A 22,928-nucleotide genomic window follows, 5' to 3' on the forward strand; every position below is an offset into this window, starting at 1 on the left:
CATGTGGCTGTTTTTTCTGTTCATAATAATATAAAACTTATCAACAATGCTGACTGGACATTGAGTAATCAAGTTGTCAACATTGTTGACTGGACATTGAGTAATCAAGTTGTCAACATTGCTGACTGGACATTGAGTAATCAAGTTGTCAACATTGCTGACTGGACATTGAGTAATCAAGTTGTCAACATTGTTGACTGGACATTGAGTAATCAAGTTGTCAACATTGCTGACTGGACATTGAGTAATCAAGTTGTCAACATTGTTGACTAGACATTGAGTAATCAAGTTGTCAACATTGTTGACTGGACATTGAGTAATCAAGTGGTCAACATTGCTGACTGGACATTGAGTAATCAAGTTGTCAACATTGTTGACTGGACATTGAGTAATCAAGTTGTCAACATTGTTGACTGGACATTGAGTAATCAAGTTGTCAACATTGTTGACTTATCATTGAGTAATCAAGTTGTCAACATTGTTGACTTATCATTGAGTAATCAAGTTGTCAACAAAGTTGACTGGCCATTGAGTGATGAAGTTGTCAACATTGTTGACTCGCCATTGAGTAATCAAGTTGTAAACATTGTTGACTCGCCATTGAGTAATCAAGTTGTAAACATTGTTGACTCGCCATTGAATAATGAAGTTGTCAACAATGTTCTCAACAATATTATTTAGATATCAAGTTATACCCTGTCAACATTCATTGATAGTATGTTATGTTTTGACACAGTATATTTATTGTCAAATAACCTAATATTCTCTATTCATAGATTATCGTCCTGTTGATAATGGTTTGTGTTCACCGCCGCAGCCATCGTATGTACGAGAATGCCATGTTCCTTGTTCTATGGACTGTCTTGTGTCACCGTGGTCAGAGTGGGGTATGTGTTTGATAAATAAATGTGCGCTAGGGGATAAAATTAACAAAAAAGATAAAGGTGCGTGGTGAATTAACTCGATTTTCTCACTTGGTTTCATTAAAGCATGTTATGCATGGTCATACTGTAGTAATGTAAGTATACCCCCACCCTCCTGCATCATCCCCTCAACCCCTCCCATCCTTCCTTTTTCATTAGATTTTAATATTATCATGAGAATACTGCAAAATACTGTAAAATACTAAATTTTCGCTTAGAACTAATCTTCGCTGAAAAAAAAATATCCAGTGAAAATAGAATCCAGCGAATATACAATTTTTTCAGTATTCACCCAGTCAATACTCCTGAAGCATTAGAGGTCTGTGTGAAACTCACATTTTTGTAGAATTCTCGTATCACTAGTATATCGTTTTGCTCAAAATGTCAAGGGTATATACATATTCAAATGAAACTGCAGTAAATGAAATTTGTGTTTGGATGATTTGTGGTATTACTCATTTCACAAGTCACATGCTGCATATGGCAAATATTTTAAAAAATAAAACTCATTTCATTTCTGGGTATTCCACTCGATAAAATTACGATGCCTGCAAGTTGTGGGCAGATAAATCCTAGAGGGCGCTATGTCCCTGTGCAGTACCACGCAATTACTAAATGCCTGACAGAATGCCATAGAATGTACAAGAATGTAGACTCCTGCGCCTAATATGCACAGTGTATTGTCTTGTAACACATTGTTCTTTTTTCTTCGTGTTTATTTATTGGTAATATTTATTATTGATAAATCATATTATTGAAGCTTGCCAGTGATCTTAGTTATCACATTTTAGATCACATTCAAAATGGCTGGCATGGTTGACTGGCAGCCATTTTGTTTTAATGAATGCTGTTTCAGGTCTGTATCTTTGGCATGACCAATCTCAAATACGCAGTTTAAATCCTGTCTGTTATGTAAGTGTCAGCCATAATAGATAGTAAGGACATAAATGCATTTACCATCATACCATAAGCATGAACTGTAACAACCTCTGCAATTTTCCATCATACTAACAATACTAACTTCAATTGACACATTTAAATAGATCATTGCTTTCCTTTGCAATTGCATGAAATGATCATTCTTTCACATTTAATCCACCTTTTTCTTTGGGATGTCTTGTACTCTGTTCATGAGGAATGACTTTGGTCCAACAAAGACTGTCATTTTCAATGACTTGTTAATTTTTTCTGCTTAATTTTGGTGTGGCGTTTTGCATATATATTCATGTGTCTGTCTAAACATTCTTATTTTGGTTTTTGACAGGCCATTCTAGTCGTACAAGAACAGTTGTGCAGCATGCACAGCATGGTGGGAGATCCTGTCCACCACTGGTTGAAGCTAGACCATGTGATTCACCTATTTGCTACTTTTGGTATGTGGGAGAATTCACTCGATGTCTGCCAATTAAAGTGGATGAACAGTGTGGTGCTGGAGCAATGGTCAGACCGGTGTTCTGTACAGATAACAATAATGTAAGTTATTACAATAATTCAGGGGTTGACCTTTAGAAGCTACGGGGGTGGGGTAGAACTACACTGCAAATTATTTGTTTTCCTAGTTTTGAGCTATCTTTTTTTTTTATGATGATGTCGCTGTACATTTTTTTTATTGCTTTTCTCTCAAGTATATGTGGGATTTTTTTAAATACATATTAGGGTAATTTTTTTTTTTTAACTTTTCCTGTAGGATATTATTTTTAACATTTTCTGTGTGCAATTTTTTTTCTCCAAATTTCACCCCTCAGACTAATATTATTAGCTCATGGCTTCCAGTATTTGTTTCACTTTGTAATATTTTTAGAACAAGGCTATAGCACCCTCAATGCATCACATCAAAAATCTTTTGTTTTTTGTTTGTTTGTTTGTTTGTTTGTTTGTGTGTTTATTAATTTTCAGATTATGCATGAAATTGACAGGACAAACAATATCCATGGCATCATAGTGACATCAAACAAACACGAAAGTATTTTAAAAGGTTTTCCAAGCTTAATAATGTGCTATACACATTTGATGAGGGTCAATCTTGATGAAGTAAAATTACCTCAATGCAATAGTCCCCACTCAAAGATAAGCATTTCGACATAGTGCTATAAAAAATGAAAATCCAAGTTTGAAAATTAATTTGATTTTTGAATGTTGTCCCGAACAAAGACATTGTAGAATTATTTCAATGCCACAAAATCATAAATATGCCTGTCACTATTCTTGTTAGTGATTACCGTAAAATCTGTATTAGAAACCGCATCCCTAATAGAAGTCGCACCCATTCTTTTTGAATAATTGAATTGTGGTTGCTCTAATAGAAGCCGCATTCCCTCTGTTGCATTGTATCATTTTAATATAAGCCGCAGCTTCTAATACAGATTTTACAGTACTAATTTGTTTGTCAGAATCACACAAAACCTTGTGCGTATTCATGAGGTGATTTGAATTAAACAACTACCTCCTGCATATTCATGAGGTGATATGAATTAAACAACTCCCCTTTGCATATTTATTATTGATATGAATGAAACACCTACCTCCTGCATATTCATGAGGTCATATGAATTAAACAACTACCTTCTGCATATTCATGAGGTGATATAAATTAAACAACTACCTCCTGCATATTCATGAGGTCATATGAATTAAACAACTACCTCCTGCATATTCATGAGGTGATATAAATTAAACAACTACCTCCTGCATATTCATGAGGTCATATGAATTAAACAACTACCTCCTGCATATTCATGAGGTGATATAAATTAAACAACTACCTCCTGCATATTCATGAGGTCATATGAATTAAACAACTACCTCCTGCATATTCATGAGGTCATATAAATTAAACAACTACCTCCTGCATATTCATGAGGTCATATGAATTAAACAACTACCTCCTGCATATTCATGAGGTGATATAAATTAAACAACTACCTCCTGCATATTCATGAGGTGATATGAATCTATTAATTTCATGCATATTCATGAGATGATAACTTCATAACTTTTCCTGAACTTTTTAACTTTCGTTTGTTCTCCCTACAATCTTGCTTCCATGCTAGGATTTATTGAAATGACAATTAATAATATCATAAGGATAAATTATTTGCAAATTATCATGAAACTTGAATCTTTTGCTCGGGATAAATAACAGTGATCACAGCTTGTTATAGGTCATTACGTTTCATTCTATGATTGGATACATGATGTATGTACAATATTTATTTTGTTAGTTGCAAACTTTTGTGAATAATAAGTACATCACATAGGTTAAATGCCGACACAAAATGAGCTATGGACAGCTAAATTATGGTGAATTCATTTCAATTTATATTTTAAATACATTTCTACCATCTATCAACAGAATGAAGTTGATGCAAGTAACTGTGTACTTGTCAGTGCTAAACCATTGAGTGAGAAACACTGTGAAATCCCATGTCCTAATGACTGTGTCCTGTCCACATGGAGTCCATGGAATGAGTGCTCTAAAACTTGTGAAGGAAAACAAGGTGAAAATGGCACTCAGTCTAGAGTGAGGACGATATTGGCGTATCAAGGAAAGGGTTAGTATCATTTGCAACTAAACTGTCTGGCCTACATTTGTCTCTTGTAATTTATGAATAGCTCATTAATATTCATGATCTAATTAGCATAATTTTAGATAATTTCATAGTACGCACCATCTGTCATCTTAACCTTTTAAATGCATAATTTTTTTTCTCAGTTTTTTCAAAAATGTAATAAAATTATTATTAAGAATTATAGAAAACTAATTAATTTGTGTGGACTTTTGCCAAAAAATGTTGGCACGTAAAAATAAGACACATAGAAGAATAATAAGGTATACATGTCGTATGTTATGTAGTTTTTTGTTGATGAGCGGTAATGTTATTAAAACTACTACATTATACAGGTGGTAATATCTGTCCAGGAGAAGACAAGCTTACTGAATATAGAGAGTGTAATAAAATACCCTGCAATGCTTTTACCTGGAGAACTAAATCATGGAGTGATTGTGAAAAAGATACAACAGTGGGTAGCAATGTAACGCTCACCCATGGCAATTGCTTTGCTGGACGCATGACAAGAAATGTCTACTGTAGTAAGGCTGAAAATGACAAAGAAATGCCAGAAAGAAAGTAAGTACTGTACATTTTTCACTGGGTTGTATTTCTGATCAGTTTAATCCATGTGTTCATATAAAATTGAAATATTTGCATTGTGTTTTACTATGAAAATCTGGGAGTACCGGGGTAGGTGATTTTCCGATCACTGAGATTTTGCATGTGAAATGCTAGCAGTGAAAATCAAATGATTTGATTTTTAATTTTCTTTTGTATAGCTCAATGTCAGAATGTCAAACTTTGAATTTGAAATATCCCGGTAAAGCACACAACTGCTGCTAATTTCTCTTGGACTATCTGTAATTGTTACCTTAGTGTAAATTACAATGTATGTTTTGCTATAGGTGTATGGAAAGTCAGAAGCCAGTGTCTTCTATGCAGTGTGAAATTCCATGTGCTAAGGATTGTGTGACTACAGCATTCAGTGATTGGACGCCGTGTTCTACAACCTGTATACCTGGTATGTACTGCAATACGACAGTCGTTATAAATTGGAGACATGTACGAAGTTTTGACCTTTGGCCGAGCAACATAATGTAAAATCCTTTATTTTTGCTCAGTTTATTTTCGCTTTTTTGCTGAAAGGATGATTCAGTGAAAATAAAATCCAGCAAATATACCTATTTTTCTATATTTTACATTCAATTTGTCAAAAGTGAGTGAAAACAAACTTGAAACAGCCAAAACGTTTTTTAGCAAACTTTTATTCCAGCACAGTATTACATTCATGTATGAACAATATACAAATAAGATGTTTGTATATCTGCTTGTTTCCATGGAAGTGTAACCAGTGTTGCCTCATTCTCAAATTCACTTTGACATTACTGCGATGCAGGGTTTCATTATAAGATGGGTTTAACTGAAATACTAAAATTAAATATACTAAGGGACAACATCAAAAGTTCAATGTAGGATAAAAAACTTAATTCCTTTAGTTTTTTCCAACCCCCCACCTCCACCCCCACTAAAACTTAATTGATAAATATTGATCATGGCGTCAGACTACATTCACCATTAAATACAAATTGATAATTGGACAGTAGTATGGCATAGCAGTTGGTTGTATGGGGTAATAATGGAGGTGAATATGCGCAAACTACTTTTCTGTGTTCTGCACATGCTCTAGGTCCATGCCTTGAAATTGACCTCATTTGACGCACATATTTACACTCAGACCAAACCATTTTCTCGTCTTGGATGTGTGTTTTTTTCATTTTCTGTTATTTTTGTCTATGATTGGATAGAAAAACTACAAATACTCCAAGATTTTTTTGACTTCATTAAAAAATAAAAATCATTTTTGTAGGATAGAAACTTTTTGAGGTCAAACCCCCACCCCCAAACTAAAGCAAATAAGTTTTTTATCCGACATCTACCTTTTGAGATCGTCCCTAAGGTAGCTGTTAGCTTTAGAATGCATTCACAAACGGTGAAAGTAAAACCTAGTGAGTGTCTCTACACCATCAAATCTGTTAAAATTAAATTAATAATTTAATTAATTAATATTTCTCATTGCACAGTATATGTAAATTTGATATTGAATAATACTTCTTTGTGATGATACTGATCTGTGGAGGTTTGTAGTCATGGCAATTAACATCTTTACTTTTGTGGTTCTGCAGGTGAAAAATTAATAACCAGTCAGAAACGCCAGAGATACGTCTTAGAATACGGCACATCGGGAGACTGTCCAGATACTCTCCATGAGAAGAGAGAATGCGATAATTCTCCACAGTGTTATAGTTATGATTGGATGGTGTTGCCATGGCAAGATTGTATCTTGCCAGATGATGGGAATGGAGTCAAGTGTGGTGATGGATTACAGAGTAGAGGTGAGTGTACAATATTATGTAAAATAAAAAAAAATAAAAATAAATTAAAGAAACTCAAGAAGAACATTAACTTTTCTTCTGGCTCAATGTTAGACTCCTCAGTGCTTAGACGCCTATATTTGGTCTAAGTAGTAATGTTATTTTAGAGCATGTATATCAATCGTAAGACAGATAAAACATTATTCCAGCCCAAAGTACTGTGTGGGGCATAATTATTAGCTCGGTTTTCTTTCTTTTTTTTTTCAGTTAGCTATGAGAAATTGCACTAAATTAAAACTCAGTTATTATGCAAAATTAACAATAGAACATCCTCTGCAAACCAGTAAATTTAAAACTTAGTGAACTTCCCTATCAAATACACTAAAAATAAATTCATATTTCTCTTTTTACAGTATTTGCATCTATGTCTCCGTGCATGGGAAATATATTCCCCCCTCATGGCTGCAAATTATTTTGTGTACTCTGTTGCATTTAAAGAGCGGCAGTCGTCGTGCCGCGTCCTGTTCGATATGAGACTCATAGCGACGTGTGTAAATAAATTGTTTATTTACATGAAATTCGAACACATGCTGCGCGATGACCACCGTGCTTTAACTGTATTCTGTCAGCAATTAAAGGTTGCTCCTGGCTGATATTAGACATTGTTTTTTGCAGATGTAAGCTGTCTAAGAGAAGATGGTGAACCAGTAGACATTAAATTCTGTCTGAAATACGCCGATACTATGCCAAACAATACACAGTCCTGTCGGGTGTATTGCATTAATGACTGTGAATTAAACAATTGGTCCAAATTTGGGAAATGCTCTAAAGACTGCATTGGACAAAGATCACGGAAAAGAAGACTTTCTCGTAAGTATTAAAACTTCTGCAGGGACCTGTGGAGGTATTCCCATATTGAGTTCACTAATCATGCCCCACCCTCAGGGGGGGGGTACATGTATCTCTGATTACATCATGATGGCAAATCAAATAAATCCTAGTTATGTAACTCCATGTTATGTGACAGACTTCCAGTAAACTCAATATGGTATATAACTTGTTTAAGTTTATAACTCAACTCAACCTGAGATCGTAGGGTTAAAATATATTTCTCATTTCGTGTTTGATTTTGTTTCATGGTTGCAATTTATACATTATGTGTTTTGCCTCTGAATACTATTCCATGTTCCGAGGGGAGAGAGGGAGAGGGGGGGTTTGCTGAGCTAGGATCTAGGATGAAAATAATTTTAACTATAGTGACTAATATGTTTATGTTAGTAATTTCATTCAGTAGCAAATTGAAACAAAATAAAATAAAATACACTCTATTATGCAATGTGAGTTGCATAGTTTTCTGTGAGTTATGTCATGTTTTCAAATGATGACCAACTACTCAGAATAAGGTCTTACAAGTTTATGGCAAGACAGACTGTAGAATACTTTATTTTCGCTTGAAATTTATTTTCGCTATTTTCACTGAAGGAATGATTCTGTGAAAATAAAATACAGCGAATATACTTTTTTTCCTATATTTTACATCCAACTCGTCAAAAATCAGTAAAAATAAATTCCGTACAAAACACCCAAAAAGTCTTTTAAGTGAAAATTAATTCCAGCTAAAATAATGAATTTAACAGTAATTAGTCTATTTGCCATAGTAACCATATTCCATGTTTTGGAACATAGTAGTTGGAATCAAATCAGCCATTATCAACTAGTGCTAGCAGAAGAACAACTTAGTGGACTTTGCCAACCATCTGAGCACCAAAGTCAACTTCAGGCACCAGCCACAAAATAGTTGACGAAAATTTCAACTTTCTTGATCAAAAACTTGAAGCAATGTCACATTTTGTCTGTTTGGTCCAAATTTAAGAATGAATTCAGTGAAAATCACAGAAAATGTATACAAATTTAACCTATTTTAAGCGGGAAAAATGTTGGCATTCAAATGGTTAACCAGTACTGCGTTGCACTAATTTATCTCTCTGTTCTTATTTTAGGTAAAAGCCGTCATAACACTGAATGTCAAAACACTGATCTGTATCCCCTGTTAGACTCTGAGATGTGTACCTGTCCACCGCCAGGAATCATAACACCCATTGGTAACTGGTCAGACTGCTTTGTTAAGAAAACAAAGGATAAATTAGGTAGAGATAAACCATTAGAAGAGGAGTGTGGTGAAGGTTTGAAATTTAAAAGAGTTATCTGCCTGGATCAGAATGGAAAGATTGTTCCCAACTCAGTGTGTGGATTAAAAGAAGGTACGTTAAATCAAATTTTTAATTTTTTTTTTTTGTGCCAGGCGGCAGTTCCGGACATTGAATGTCACTGTTGTCTCTTCTGACTTTGTTTTTTTTTGTATGTGCAAATTGCAAGTGCCTTCCCATTGAGTCTGTAGCACACTCACCCAGGGTAGGGGTCGACCCTTTTGATGTTCAGCCTATTCAGTAATTAGAAGTTAATTGTTCTCTACTGATACTGAAGATTAAAAAGAAATATTTATATCTTTTCGAGTGTGAGCCAAATATCAGTACTTCTTGATACCACTCGTTATCTCCAGTATTAGCAGTGAATACTGTTTGATCAAAAAAACCTGAAACCTGGCCATAAGAAATTTGTAGTTCTCATAGTGCTCGTTGCAATGCACAATACATTGTAGTGATGGAATATGCTAACATTTCACTCATGAATCATATTGTTGGTAAAATTATGTTAATTATTGAGCAATTAAAGTGCTGCAGCTAATTTACATACTAATTAGCATACAGTGTTCTAAAGATCTGGTAGGTAGATCAATCAAATTTTTGATTTGTCGACTTTGTCGAGCACAGCTTATCATATGAGTGCTTGTCTGTCGTCGTTGACATAAAAGTCAGATTGCTTTTGATACTTAGGGTAGACATCTCTTAGATTTGTTCATTTTATGGTATCTTTAATTCTCTGATTTTGCCATTTTTGGTAAAATGTTATATCGACTTTTTGTTGAAAACCGCAAGTCTGATTGCTTATACATATTCGTACTACATGTGGACCTTTCTTAGATTTGTGCATTTCGTGATGATATCTCTAATTTTCATGAATATTTTTGTCATTTTTGGTAAAAAGTGATATTTTCGACTTCTTGTTAAAAACCGCAGGTCCAATTGCTTTGATATTACATATCTAGGTACTACATGTGGTCAGATTTGTTCATTTCGTGATGATATCTTTAATTCTCTAATTGAAATGTGCACAGTAGAGGTATTTCAGCCAAGGGGCTGCCTGTTTACTATTGTTGTCAATGTATTAACTCTTTGAATGGCATAAATTTCTTGACCAACGTGTTGTAGATTTTCAATCAAATAGGTGTTGTTTCCCATTACCAACAGGTCTTATGGAAATATTAATATGGAAAAAATTGCACATGTTTATTTTGTATGTGAAAGGTAACAAAATTTGATTTTAGTGCTCAGAGTGTTAAATTTTGCTATGTTATGTTTAATTTCAGATTTCATGGAAGCTTTTTGTGACTTGCCGTGCCCGTCAGATTGCAAACTGAGTCCGTGGTCTGAGTGGAGCACGTGCAGTAAAACGTGTGGTACTGGGATGAAGACACGGTCACGATATCTGAAGGAGAGAGAACACAATAATGGAAGACAATGCCCGTACATAAATGAAAATAATGATGTAAGTATTAATTACCATCACAAACGGTATTCAATTTCCCATTTTACAATTGCTCTAGATGTTCTTATTAGGCTTTACAGCAGTGCTTGGGTCAACTCTCCCTACTATACTGTGTATAATGGTGTCTCCCAAATACTGAATTCCCACCATGCATTTCAATAGTCCTATGTCTTCTGTCTCTGCTATGCTGTGTATAATGGTATCTCTGCAATACGGAATTCCCACTATGCATTGCAAGAGTCCTGCATCTTCTGTCTCTGCTATGCAGTGCATAATGGTACCTCTTAAAAACGGAATTCCCACCATGCATTGCAAGAGTCCTATGTCTTCTGTCTCTGCTATGTTGTGTATAATGGTATCTCCCAAATACTGAATTCCCACCATGCATTGCAAGAGTCCTAAGTCTTCTGTCTCTGCTATGTTGTGTATAATGGTGTCTCCCAAATACTGAATTCCCACCATGCATTGCAAGAGTCCTATGTCTTCTGTCTCTGCTATGTTGTGTATAATGGTATCTCCCAAATACTGAATTCCCACCATGCATTGCAAGAGTCCTATGTCTTCTGTCTCTGCTATGTTGTGTATAATGGTGTCTCCCAAATACTGAATTCCCACCATGCATTGCAAGAGTCCTATGTCTTCTGTCTCTGCTATGTTGTGTATAATGGTGTCTCCCAAATACTGAATTCCCACCATGCATTGCAAGAGTCCTATGTCTTCTGTCTCTGCTATGTTGTGTATAATGGTGTCTCCCAAATACTGAATTCCCACCATGCATTGCAAGAGTCCTATGTCTTCTGTCTCTGCTATGTTGTGTATAATGGTATCTCCCAAATACTGAATTCCCACCATGCATTGCAAGAGTCCTATGTCTTCTGTCTCTGCTATGTTGTGTATAATGGTATCTCCCAAATACTGAATTCCCACCATGCATTGCAAGAGTCCTATGTCTTCTGTCTCTGCTATGTTGTGTATAATGGTGTCTCCCAAATACTGAATTCCCACCATGCATTGCAAGAGTCCTATGTCTTCTGTCTCTGCTACGTTGTGTATAATGGTGTCTCCCAAATACTGAATTCCCACCATGCATTGCAAGAGTCCTATGTCTTCTGTCTCTGCTATGTTGTGTATAATGGTGTCTCCCAAATACTGAATTCCCACCATGCATTGCAAGAGTCCTATGTCTTCTGTCTCTGCTATGTTGTGTATAATGGTGTCTCCCAAATACTGAATTCCCACCATGCATTGCAAGAGTCCTATGTCTTCTGTCTCTGCTATGTTGTGTATAATGGTATCTCCCAAATACTGAATTCCCACCATGCATTGCAAGAGTCCTATGTCTTCTGTCTCTGCTATGTTGTGTATAATGGTATCTCCCAAATACTGAATTCCCACCATGCATTGCAAGAGTCCTATGTCTTCTGTCTCTGCTATGCACAATCTGATTAAAATCTGATGTAGTGTACGGGCTTTAATTATTTTGGCTATAACTTATTTTAATTTTATTTTTTATTACTTTTGTTATTAATGCCCTTTTATTTTATTTTATTGTTTTACTTTGATTTTGATTTTGTGATTTTTTTAATTCCGCCCTACCTACATCTGAGCTGATGCCTATGTAACGAGATTTCAACGAGACCCACTATCGACGATTTTAGTCAACGAATCACATACCTCCTTCTATAGCTTATGCGAGATTTGAACGGGACTTACATAGGCGTCGGATCAGATGTAGGTAGGGCAGAATTAAAAAAAAATCTCAAAATCAAAGTAAAATAATAAAATAAAAGGGCATTAATAACAAAAGTAATAAAAAATAAAATTAAAATAAGTTATAGCCACAATAATTAAAGCCCGTACACTACATCAGATTTTAATCAGATTGTGCTATGCTGTGTATAATAGTATCTCTTAAATACGGAATTCCCACCATGCATTGCAAGAGTCCTATGTCTTCTGTGTCTCTGCTATGTTGTGTATAAAGGTATCTCTGCAATACGGAATTCCCACCATGCATTGCAAGAGTCCTATGTCTTCTGTGTCTCTGCTATGTTGTGTATAAAGGTATCTCTGCAATACAGAATTCCCACCATGCATTGCAAGAGTCCTATGTCTTCTGTCTCTAGTATGTTGTGTATAATGGTATCTCCCAAATACTGATTTCCCACCATGCACTGCAAGAGTTCTGTGTCTTCTGTCTCTGCTGTGCTGTGTATAATGTTATCTCCCAAACACTGAATTCCCACCATGCATTGCAAGAATCCTATGTCTTCTCTCTCTGCTATGTTGTGTTTAATGGTATCTCTGCAATACGGAATTCCCACCATGCATTGCAAGAATCCTGTGTCTCCTGTCTCTGCTATGCTGTGTTTAAAGGTATCTCCCAAACACTGAATTCCCACTATGCATTGCAAGAATCCTATGTCTTCTCTCTCTGCTATGCTGTGTTCAAAGGTATCTCCCAAACACTGAATTTCCACCATGCATTGCAAGAATCCTGTGTCTTCTCTCTCTGCTATGCTGTGTATAATGGTATCTCCCAAACACTGATTTCCCACCATGCATTGCAATAATCCTGTCTTCTCTCTCTGCTATGCTGTGTATAATGGTATCTCCCAAATACTGATTTCCCACTATGCATTGCAAGAGTCCTATGTCTTCTGTCTCTGCTATGTTGTGTATCATGGTATCTCCCAAATACTGATTTCCCACCATGCATTGCAAGAGTCCTGTGTCTTTTACCAATATTGATCATAGAACAAACTTTACATACCTGGTTAGTGTATGCTACTAACAAAGTAAATACAGTAATGATATGCCTCAAATGATAAATTTCCATCTTACAATGTGAGATAAATAATACAGTGTTAATGTTTCTGCTAGATTGTACAAGAGGTTCCATGTCATACAGACTGTAGTCATTATGTGTGGGTAGCTGAGCCATGGTTAGAATGTGATGTATATACCTACAAAGGGGAGTTATGCGGTGCTGGGTGGCAACGTAGAGAAGTTCAGTAAGTATACATTAAAACCCAGTCGTCATATATATTTAATGAAAAATAAAAAAATCATTCTTAGTGGAATGAGAAGCCTGCATTTTGTGTAAATTACTGTAAAATACTTTATATTTCCTCAGAATTAATTTTCGCTATTTTTGGTGAAGGAATGATGCAATGAAAATTAAAATCCAGCGAATATACCTGTTTTCTTATATTTTACATTCAACTCATCAAAAATCAGTGGAAATTTATTCCATACAAAACACCAAAATTAATTCCAGCTAAAATAAAGTATTTTACAGTATTGTGTTTTTTTGCCCCAGGAGTATAGTGTTGGCTTGCAGTATATTTTATCACTGATGGGACATGTTTCAAAATTGGGATCGCAACACCATGGACATTCAACCTTTTTCTACTATATAACGTATGTGATGCAATTTGAAGACATTTATATCTGAATGTCAATGAAGCACTTCTATAGTCTGACTAGTTGTTCATTCTTGGATTCCCCCTGGTTTTGTTTTTGTATTGGCAGTATAATTACATTGGGTTTTGAATTCCCCAACGTACCATTATCTATGTTTAACAAAATCCATCCTATTTCGGCAATCTCAATCACCTTAAAATATTTTTCATCAGGTAGACACTACTTTCTCTACAAGTGCCAACTGTCAAAACAATTAAGCCTCAGATTACTGAAGATTAAATACTCTGGATGTTCCAGTTCTTTTATATATATATATATATATATATATATATATATATATATATATATATATATATATATGTATATATATATATATATATATACACATGTATATATATATACATGTATATATATATATTTTTGTGCCATATAACAGTTCTGGACATTAAATTTCACTGTTGTCTCTCCAGACTTTATTATGTACCAATTGCAAGTGGGAATACTAATACTGTAAAATACTTTATTTTCGCTTGGAATTAATTTTCGATACTTTCACTGAAGGAACGATTCAGTGAAAATGAAATCCAGCGAATAGACCTTTTTTCCTATATTTTACATCCAACTCGTCAAAAATCAGTAAAAATAAATTCCGTACAAAACACCCAAAAAGTCTTTTCAGTGAAAATTAATTCCAGCTAAAATAATGTATTTTACAGTAATTATGTAGTCTATTTGCCATAGTAACTATATTCCATGTTTGGGAACAACATACCAGGGCTGTGTGACAATTTTCCTAACATGGTGGCATTATGACAAATTAGTGCTCTATCCTGGTGTCAACCAGGTCTAGTCCAACACATTTGCTAAACAAGGTTCCTCCAAAATCACCTCTATTAGTGAATGAATCCAACTAATGGATTCTCCTTCCTATGGTACATTTACACTTTTTAGATATCGTATAAGAACTTGGGTCTACCAATTGATGTAATGGTAACAAGTAATAAGACACTGTTATTCTCATTAGGTGTATGTCACGGTTACCAGGAAAGCAAGATGCAATAGTTGACCCTATGTACTGTGATAAGCTTGTCCAACCAGAAGGAGCCAGAGTTCCGTGCGTACAGCCATGCCCTGGAGACTGTGTTGTCAGTGATTGGTCCGAATGGTCGCAATGTGATCATGTAAGATTAAGTTTTATTATAATTCTAAATGTCAAATATTGACTATTTTGTGTATATAGACATTATATTAATATGAAATATGTTATATTATTACGGAAAAAAGATTTCTTCGATTAAGGTTTTATCATTGTGCCTATTAAGCACAAAAGTAGGACCTCATTGTGTCATACTGTATGTATGTATGTGTGTGGGAGGGGGTGTCTTTTGCCTTCCTGTTGTTACAATTTAGCATATAGATATAATGCTTTATTTTTACAATTATTTTAGTGCGATTCAGTGCATATTAAGTGTTCATTTGCATAATTTAGCATATTTTAATACTATTGATCATATGTGAATTAGTTCTGATGCTGCATTTATTAGAACACATTGTATTTCACATTCACGTCATACAGTATTTACAGTTATTTATTTTTAATTAATTGCTTCTACAGCCTTGCAGCAAAGAGGTCTTAAGACATCGGCATAGATTCATAGAACGCCATCCTAGCCTAGATGGTGGTATCTGTCCTGTTCTAAATGAAACTCAAGGATGCTCAGATACTGTTTGTTTTGACTATGAATGGAGTGTGTCAGCTTGGAGTACGTGTCAATTAAACGATAATGCAGTGTGTGGCAAGGGAAAGAAAAACAGGTTTCTGGAATGCATACGGACAAATGATGGTAGCAGTGTTTCTCTAGATTACTGTGCACAGGTAAAAATGAATGTAAACCTTTACATAAAACCATTCTGACAAGCAAAACTTCTTAAAATCTGAACAGCTAGTCTTCAATATAGAACAAGATATAAAACTGGCTCCTCTGTCATTTTGTCAATATAGTCATCCTTTCATATTTCCAATTTCAGTTTTAAAAACTTAATGTGAATATTGCTCTAGAATCAGGACTACTGATTTCATCACGCACACTAAGTAGTGCATTCTTATCTAACGTGTTATGTATATTTTTTTTTCGTTTCAGTTTTCATTGAACTATAAACCCAACCCATTGTCAGCCATTTGTCATATTGAATGTCCGCTGGATTGTCAGATGTCGCAGTGGACTGAATGGAGTCAATGTACACGTACATGTGGATATGAAGGTAAGAATGAATGTCAAATGGATTGTCAGATGTCACAGTTGACTGAATAGAGCCAATGTACACTTTCATGTAACTTCAATAGTTAATATACTAGTACTATAATATACTGGAGTAGTCATATATAAAGGACGTTGAAATAGCTACTATGTCATTTTAACAAATTTGACTTAATGCATGTATTAACAGAATCGTCATCTATACAAGTGAGAATATACTTTATTTTTACATAGCAGCATCTTAAGTTAGTTGCAGTCCAGAGTGGGCGTGACCACAAGACAACACCAGCAAGATTTGAAAGCCAACTGATTGGTCGAAACCCAAGCAGTTAGCCAGTTCGCTTGCTGCCCCAATACTTCTGAGACTTGCTGTAAGATGTGTTCTACAGTAACTTTTTTCACATGTACTTATTGCAGGTTTGATAACAAGGAGTCGACACATAGTGAAAGAACCCAACACTTTTGGCAGAATGTGTCCTACTAGCCTCGTCCAATATAAGCCATGTGCCTTGCCACCTTGCTATCACTGGGTCATTGATGAATGGAAATATTGTGAAACATCAGTGAGTTTGTCATTTTATAATGTAACATTTTATTATTATGTTATACATGTTAATAACCTTTTACATAATTATTATTATTATATGTCTGTCACTGTAACGCTATAAGTTACAGCAAGCCATAATTTTGCGATATTTTACGGGGTATTTTCATCCTACCATATAAGGAAATACAAATTCCAAATATGGAATGATTACCGGTACTCACGTAAACATCCTCTAATAATAAAAACAAACATGGCTGCCACCAGGGTTTGATCCGACTCCACACAAAGAAGTTCACTGATTCTGTTCTAAACTTTTTGGATTTTGGCATTCCCATGATGTATCATTGGAAGGAAAATTTGTATAAAAATAAGGCTATTACGAGGATACCTCAAAATATACACCCAGACAGTACGCTGTCTCATCAACCTCCACTGTACATCGGTCGATACTCTGTACTGTCTTCGTGCATACTTTGAGGTATCCTCGTAATAACCTCATATGACTATTTGTTTTATGTACAACAAATACATTTTGTCCTACCTGTCATAATAATAAAATTGGTCTCAACATATAATGATCAGAATGTCTTTCATTGTCATTGCTGTTTTTTGTTTTTTACCTTGTCCATATCAGCAGGGATAATATCTGTTCTTGATGTTGTTGTTGTCATCATTAATTTAATTTCATTTAAACTTTTTTTCTTGCCGTTACAATAATTCAAATAATTTTATCTGATCGTCTTCGAATTTTGGAATCTTTTCAATCACTATCATGCAATTTTCAAGGTATTGGGTAAAATGTGGTTGAAATAAAACATTTATTAGAAATATAAATAAGTAAATAGAATGAAGACATTTATACTACCAATGAGAACCAGATATCTAGTAGATAATTGTAGTAAACTGATATTGCTGTTATCGAATTTCTAAGATGTTAGTCTTTTAATGGCATGCATGGGGCATATTTTAGATAAATAAATATTGTATTTAACAACTTATGTTGTTTGTTTATAGGTTGGGGATTGTGGTCATGGGAACAGACGCCGCAATGTAACATGTCAACAAGCAGATGGAGTGGAAGTTGACGATTTTAATTGCTATGGCAATGATGAATACCATAGCAACAAAATGGTGATGCGAGAGGATTTTGAAAGAATGCAGGTAAGTTTACTTTCAGATGAAACTTGTGGGGTCTTACTATAAAGGTTATGGTTCATTCCCCATCCTTATAAATTTGTCATCACCTTCCCTGATGTTCTATCTGTGCATATTAATTAGGTAATTTGCATATCATCCCTTTCGCCCCATTGTCAAGTTTCATCACCCACAAAGTAGTTATTATGGAAAATTTTAAACTTTTTACTAAAATCTATCTAAAGCTATGTATAATTGAATTCTTCTACTTAATCGTCAATATTAATGAAAGTTATCAAAAACGTTTCCACTAATATTTTATCAAAGCAAAATACTGACTGGGCTATAATTACCTAGAATACCCATATTACCATGACACAAAAAGTAATTTGCATACAGCAGATACAATAGGTGGGGCTGTTCTATGCTATATGCCATATGCTATAAAATACTTTATTTTAGCTGGAATTATTTTTCACTGAAAAGATTTTTTGCATATTTTGTATGGAATTTATTTTCACTGATTTTCGACGACTTGAATGTAAAACATAGGAAAAAAGGTATATTCGCTGATTTTTCACTCAATCATTTCTTCAGCGAAAATAGCAAAAATAAAATCCAAGCAAAAATAAAGTATCTTACAGTATACAAGCCTCTCTTGAATCTTTCTCACCACTGGATGTAAGCTGAAGACTGAACACCATATGTCTTCCAGCATGTAAACTACTCACTATGTATGTTTCTTTCATAAATGTTCATATTTATATAACATAGACATGGTTTTCAACTTTTCTAACATTGGTGGCAACATTTTACTGTAAGGAACTATTTTGTTTATTTAGACACAGCAGGTTTGTACTACACCATGTCCAGGTGAATGTGACATGTCTCCGTGGTCTGATTGGAGTCCATGTCTCCATACATGCATAGAAGGCAACAAATTAAGTAAGTTTTACTTTATATATTTATACACTATTTTAGCGAATTGTGGTAAAATGATGTAATAGCGAAATGTTGATTTAGCGAATCTCTCTTGTCTTTGTTGATTTCCTGTTTTCACAATACTGCCAAAACAAATGCGCAGTTATCACCTCCATAAAAACAAAGAAAAACTATCAAGTGTAATGAGAAAGCGCTCCAGATTATTCCGTTTTTTGTGTTGTTTACAAAATGTGTGTCTGGAGAAAAAGACGTTGTTTGGCTGCCATATTGAATTTATAATGAAGACATTAGCGACATCTTAAATTAGCGAATTAGTTCTCTTGCTAAATTTGCTAAAAAGATATGCTCGCGAAAAAGACTTGTTTTACAGTATTACTACTATAATGACCTGAAATGTTAGTTAGACATCAGTTTAAAAACTGAACAATTTTGCATTTAGCTTTATACAATGATTTGTGGCATTGTAAGTTAGACTGTTTGATCGATGATTTATTATTAGAACAGTTGGACACTTGATTTTTGCCAATTATGCAAATATATGTAAATGAAAACTGGAAATTAGAACTAAATTCATCTTTATTTCTACACAGGTGATATAGATCCTATACAAGTGAGATCTAAAGCGGCCATATCAAGCCCCTCTATTGGTGTGTGTCATACAGATATATATGAAACTAGAGTATGTCATGGTAAGTATGTTTGACATTGCTGTTTGACATTAGGTTAGTTTATTTAGCAAGGTCATTTCATCCCAAAAAAATAAGACAGAACACTAGAATATGATAATGTTACAAACCCCCTTAAAATATGTGATGATCAAAATATGTATGTAGTGTACTGGTACTAATAGGTGTGTACTGTTCAATATTGTTGTGTACCATTCAATATTGTTGTGTACTGTTCAATATTGTTGTGTACTGTTCAATATTGTTGTGTACCGTTCAATATTGTTGTGTACTGTTCAATATTGTTGTGTACTGTTCAATATTGTTGTGTACTGTTCAATATTGTTGTGTACTGTTCAATATTGTTGTGTACTGTTCAATATTGTTGTGTATCATTCAATATTGTTGTGTACCGTTCAATATTGTTGTGTACCGTTCAATATTGTTGTGTACCGTTCAATATTGTTGTGTACCGTTCAATATTGTTGTGTACCGTTCAATATTGTTGTGTACCGTTCAATATTGTTGTGTACCGTTCAATATTGTTGTGTACCGTTCAATATTGTTGTGTACCGTTCAATATTGTTGTGTACCGTTCAATATTGTTGTGTACCGTTCAATATTGTTGTGTACCGTTCAATATTGTTGTGTACCGTTCAATATTGTTGTGTACCGTTCAATATTGTTGTGTACCGTTCAATATTGTGTAGAATATTACACTTTATTTATTTTCTGTTTTTATTCTCTTTTCTCTAAAAGGTCAAGGTGAATGTTTTGAATATCATTGGCATGCAAGTGATTGGACAGACGATGGATTTCGTAATGTTTGGTGTCAGAGGTCAGATGGATTGAATGTTACTGGTAAGAAATATTTTTGCGTTGAATGTCGAAATACTTTCTAAAAACTCTAAAAATGTATGTGTTTTAATAATGAGTTAGCTGTCGATTGAGGGGAGTAAATTCCACAAGATAAATAATTTTCACTGTTTTGTGAGAATAATGTATTATAGCTCTATTCGTAGAACATAATGATGTAAATGACAGAAGTGTGTCTCTTCTCGGGGGAGGGGGAGCTGTGCTATGTCACAAAACATTTCTACGCGAGCTGCTATAGATTGCCAATCGAGGAGCCGATGAAAACAGCTAAGGTCAAGAAAATAGCGTAAAATTCACTCTTTGAAGTAATCCTGAGCAACTAAATTTCTATGTTGCACATGTAGGGGTAGTCTTGGTACACCATTTTAGAGAGTCTCAACAGTTAGCCCCCAAAGTACAGTTATTCAAGTTTTTGGCTTTTGTTTTCACCGTGATAGTTGCTCAGCAATGAAAATGCCCCGATGTCCACCCCCAAGAATAATCAAAATAAGTCATATTTTAATGATCCAGCATACAATAAAATCACATTATGGTTTATGTGCATTTATGTTAGAGATGTGCTTTTAATAGAGAATATACAGCACTACGATTGTCATTTAACTGTTTTATTATTGTATGTATACAGGTGGCTGTCTGGATTCTTTAATGCCGTCATCTGAGCGCAAATGTCATCCTGAATGCACAGTGGAACATTCCTTTTGTACTGAAGGGGGTGTCTGCGCCTGTGATGAGGGGTTTGCTGGTGCTATTAGGTATGATATTACCTCTACTTTTTACTGCATTCATAACTAGTCAATGAATTTTATTGTGATGACTCTAGACATTCTCCACAAGTACTGTTGTCTTAGATACCGATAGCAAACATCAGTGAGCCAGTTCATATTTTTATCTTACGTCATAAGACCCTTCATTTCAATCGTTCATCATAGTAAAGTGGTTGTAGTTTCAAACTCATGATCATTAGACCAAATTCTATATGGGGTTGAATGCTGAAAAAGATTGAGCATGTCACAGACTCAATGGGAAGTCATAAGACCCTTCATTTCAATCGTTCATCATGGTAAAGTGGTTGTAGTTTCAAACTCATGATCAGTAGACCAAATTCTATATGGGGTTGAATGCTGAAAAAGATTGAGCATGTCACAGACTCAATGGGAAGGCTAAATCCACTGGCCGAGATTCATTCACTAACTTTGGGGATTCTTAAATAATTTTTAAATTCACCTGCATAGGCAGGTGCCTATGCTCTACTGGGCCTAGTTGACAACAGGATAAAACATTACATTATCATAATGCTATTATTATGGGAAGATAGTTACACAACCCTATCACGTAGTTCCAAACTTAAATATTGTTTTTTGTGGCAAAATGCAATATATATGTCAGCTCTGCAAATCAGGAGAAAACAGTGACATTCAATAGTGAAAATCATAATCATAATTTTATGATCAATTTCACATTATCCTTGTCATAAGGAGTAAGTAGTGAACGCCATTCTCCCAACTAAAGAAACCATAATCCTGGAAAGTTAACAGTTGACTGCAGCAATCACCCACAATCTCCCTGAAACTGGACTAACATGCAATTCATTATACATGTATAACACTCAGGGAATAATATAAAACTTGTTCGATTATTTTTACTGCTATACAGCTCGCTTGGATTCTTGGAAGTCTGTTTACTACTTGATAATCGAGTTCTTGAAGTTGAATACAGCACAGTAATGTACACTGATGAAGACAATGAGGCTGATAAATCAAAGTATGCAACAAACTCCAGTCAAGGTAAACATTATTAAACATTGTGAGATATATGCAAATTGATGTCCTAATTTGCATATTTAAAACTGGTTTGGCGTTAAACATTGAAACATTGCAGATGTTTGAATTCATTTTCATATTTTCATACATATGTATATTAATGTAATTTACATAATTCAGGGTTGCTATTGGAAACTGACGATTATTTCCTTGTATTGCAGACTTTCCTCAAATGTGGTTGTATGGTGCTATAGCTGCAGGTGTTTTATTTCTAGTACTTATAATTGTTATAACATACATCGCATGGTAAGTCAGTCAGTCAGACTACTAAAATTACGCTAAAATTAATATTCTGGTGAAAGATTCAGAAAATGAGTTGAATACTGTCCTTGAGATTTCGTTGAAGGCGTGAACCACAAGACATGTTTTTTTCCCTCCAATAATGTTCTATTCTTTTCCGCCATTGCATCCATGGTTACAAATACCTTTGTTATATAAGTCAGTGGATATGAAAAAGTTGGCGGTACTTCCTCTAACAGTACGCGCTTGAAATTAACACCATTTTTTCCTGAGCTTCATTAGTGACTTTTTTTGAAGAAGAAGAAATAATTAGTATTTATGATAATTATTAGAAAAATAATCACATACAAACGTTCATCGACACTTAATAAATTATCACATAAATTATCTAATTTGTGAATATTTCAGATATCAGAAAATATATAGTTTGCCATAATTATGTTTTAGTTTGAATTGCTCAGATCATTTTAACTAAACGATGGGATTTCCCCTCTTGCTAACCTTAATC

At 34.6% G+C, this 22,928-nt stretch overlaps 1 protein-coding gene across 2 annotated transcripts in view; it reads left to right on the forward strand.

Annotated features, from left to right (window-relative positions):
* The window catches only part of LOC100378341 (thrombospondin type-1 domain-containing protein 7A-like), a 70,021-nt gene that overhangs the window by 42,084 nt on the left and 5,009 nt on the right, over positions 1-22,928 (forward strand). The window contains exons 7-27 of one of the 2 annotated variants that reach the window (XM_006824139.3): positions 777-944; positions 2,188-2,396; positions 4,276-4,474; positions 4,825-5,050; positions 5,380-5,495; positions 6,658-6,867; positions 7,522-7,716; positions 8,847-9,107; positions 10,334-10,512; positions 13,396-13,526; positions 14,963-15,119; positions 15,554-15,814; positions 16,080-16,200; positions 16,614-16,759; positions 17,758-17,904; positions 18,720-18,822; positions 19,410-19,508; positions 20,244-20,345; positions 20,986-21,112; positions 22,014-22,144; positions 22,342-22,426. In XM_006824139.3, coding sequence (XP_006824202.2) covers positions 777-944; positions 2,188-2,396; positions 4,276-4,474; positions 4,825-5,050; positions 5,380-5,495; positions 6,658-6,867; positions 7,522-7,716; positions 8,847-9,107; positions 10,334-10,512; positions 13,396-13,526; positions 14,963-15,119; positions 15,554-15,814; positions 16,080-16,200; positions 16,614-16,759; positions 17,758-17,904; positions 18,720-18,822; positions 19,410-19,508; positions 20,244-20,345; positions 20,986-21,112; positions 22,014-22,144; positions 22,342-22,426 — 3,373 coding nt within the window. The remainder of the gene's footprint in view (positions 1-776; positions 945-2,187; positions 2,397-4,275; positions 4,475-4,824; positions 5,051-5,379; positions 5,496-6,657; positions 6,868-7,521; positions 7,717-8,846; positions 9,108-10,333; positions 10,513-13,395; positions 13,527-14,962; positions 15,120-15,553; positions 15,815-16,079; positions 16,201-16,613; positions 16,760-17,757; positions 17,905-18,719; positions 18,823-19,409; positions 19,509-20,243; positions 20,346-20,985; positions 21,113-22,013; positions 22,145-22,341; positions 22,427-22,928) is intronic. The other variant, XM_085495156.1, reaches the window with a different exon arrangement.

This window comes from Saccoglossus kowalevskii, chromosome 21, assembly GCF_978046115.1.
Source record: "Saccoglossus kowalevskii chromosome 21, keSacKowa6.1, whole genome shotgun sequence".
In the NCBI taxonomy this organism is placed as follows: Eukaryota; Metazoa; Hemichordata; class Enteropneusta; family Harrimaniidae; genus Saccoglossus; species Saccoglossus kowalevskii.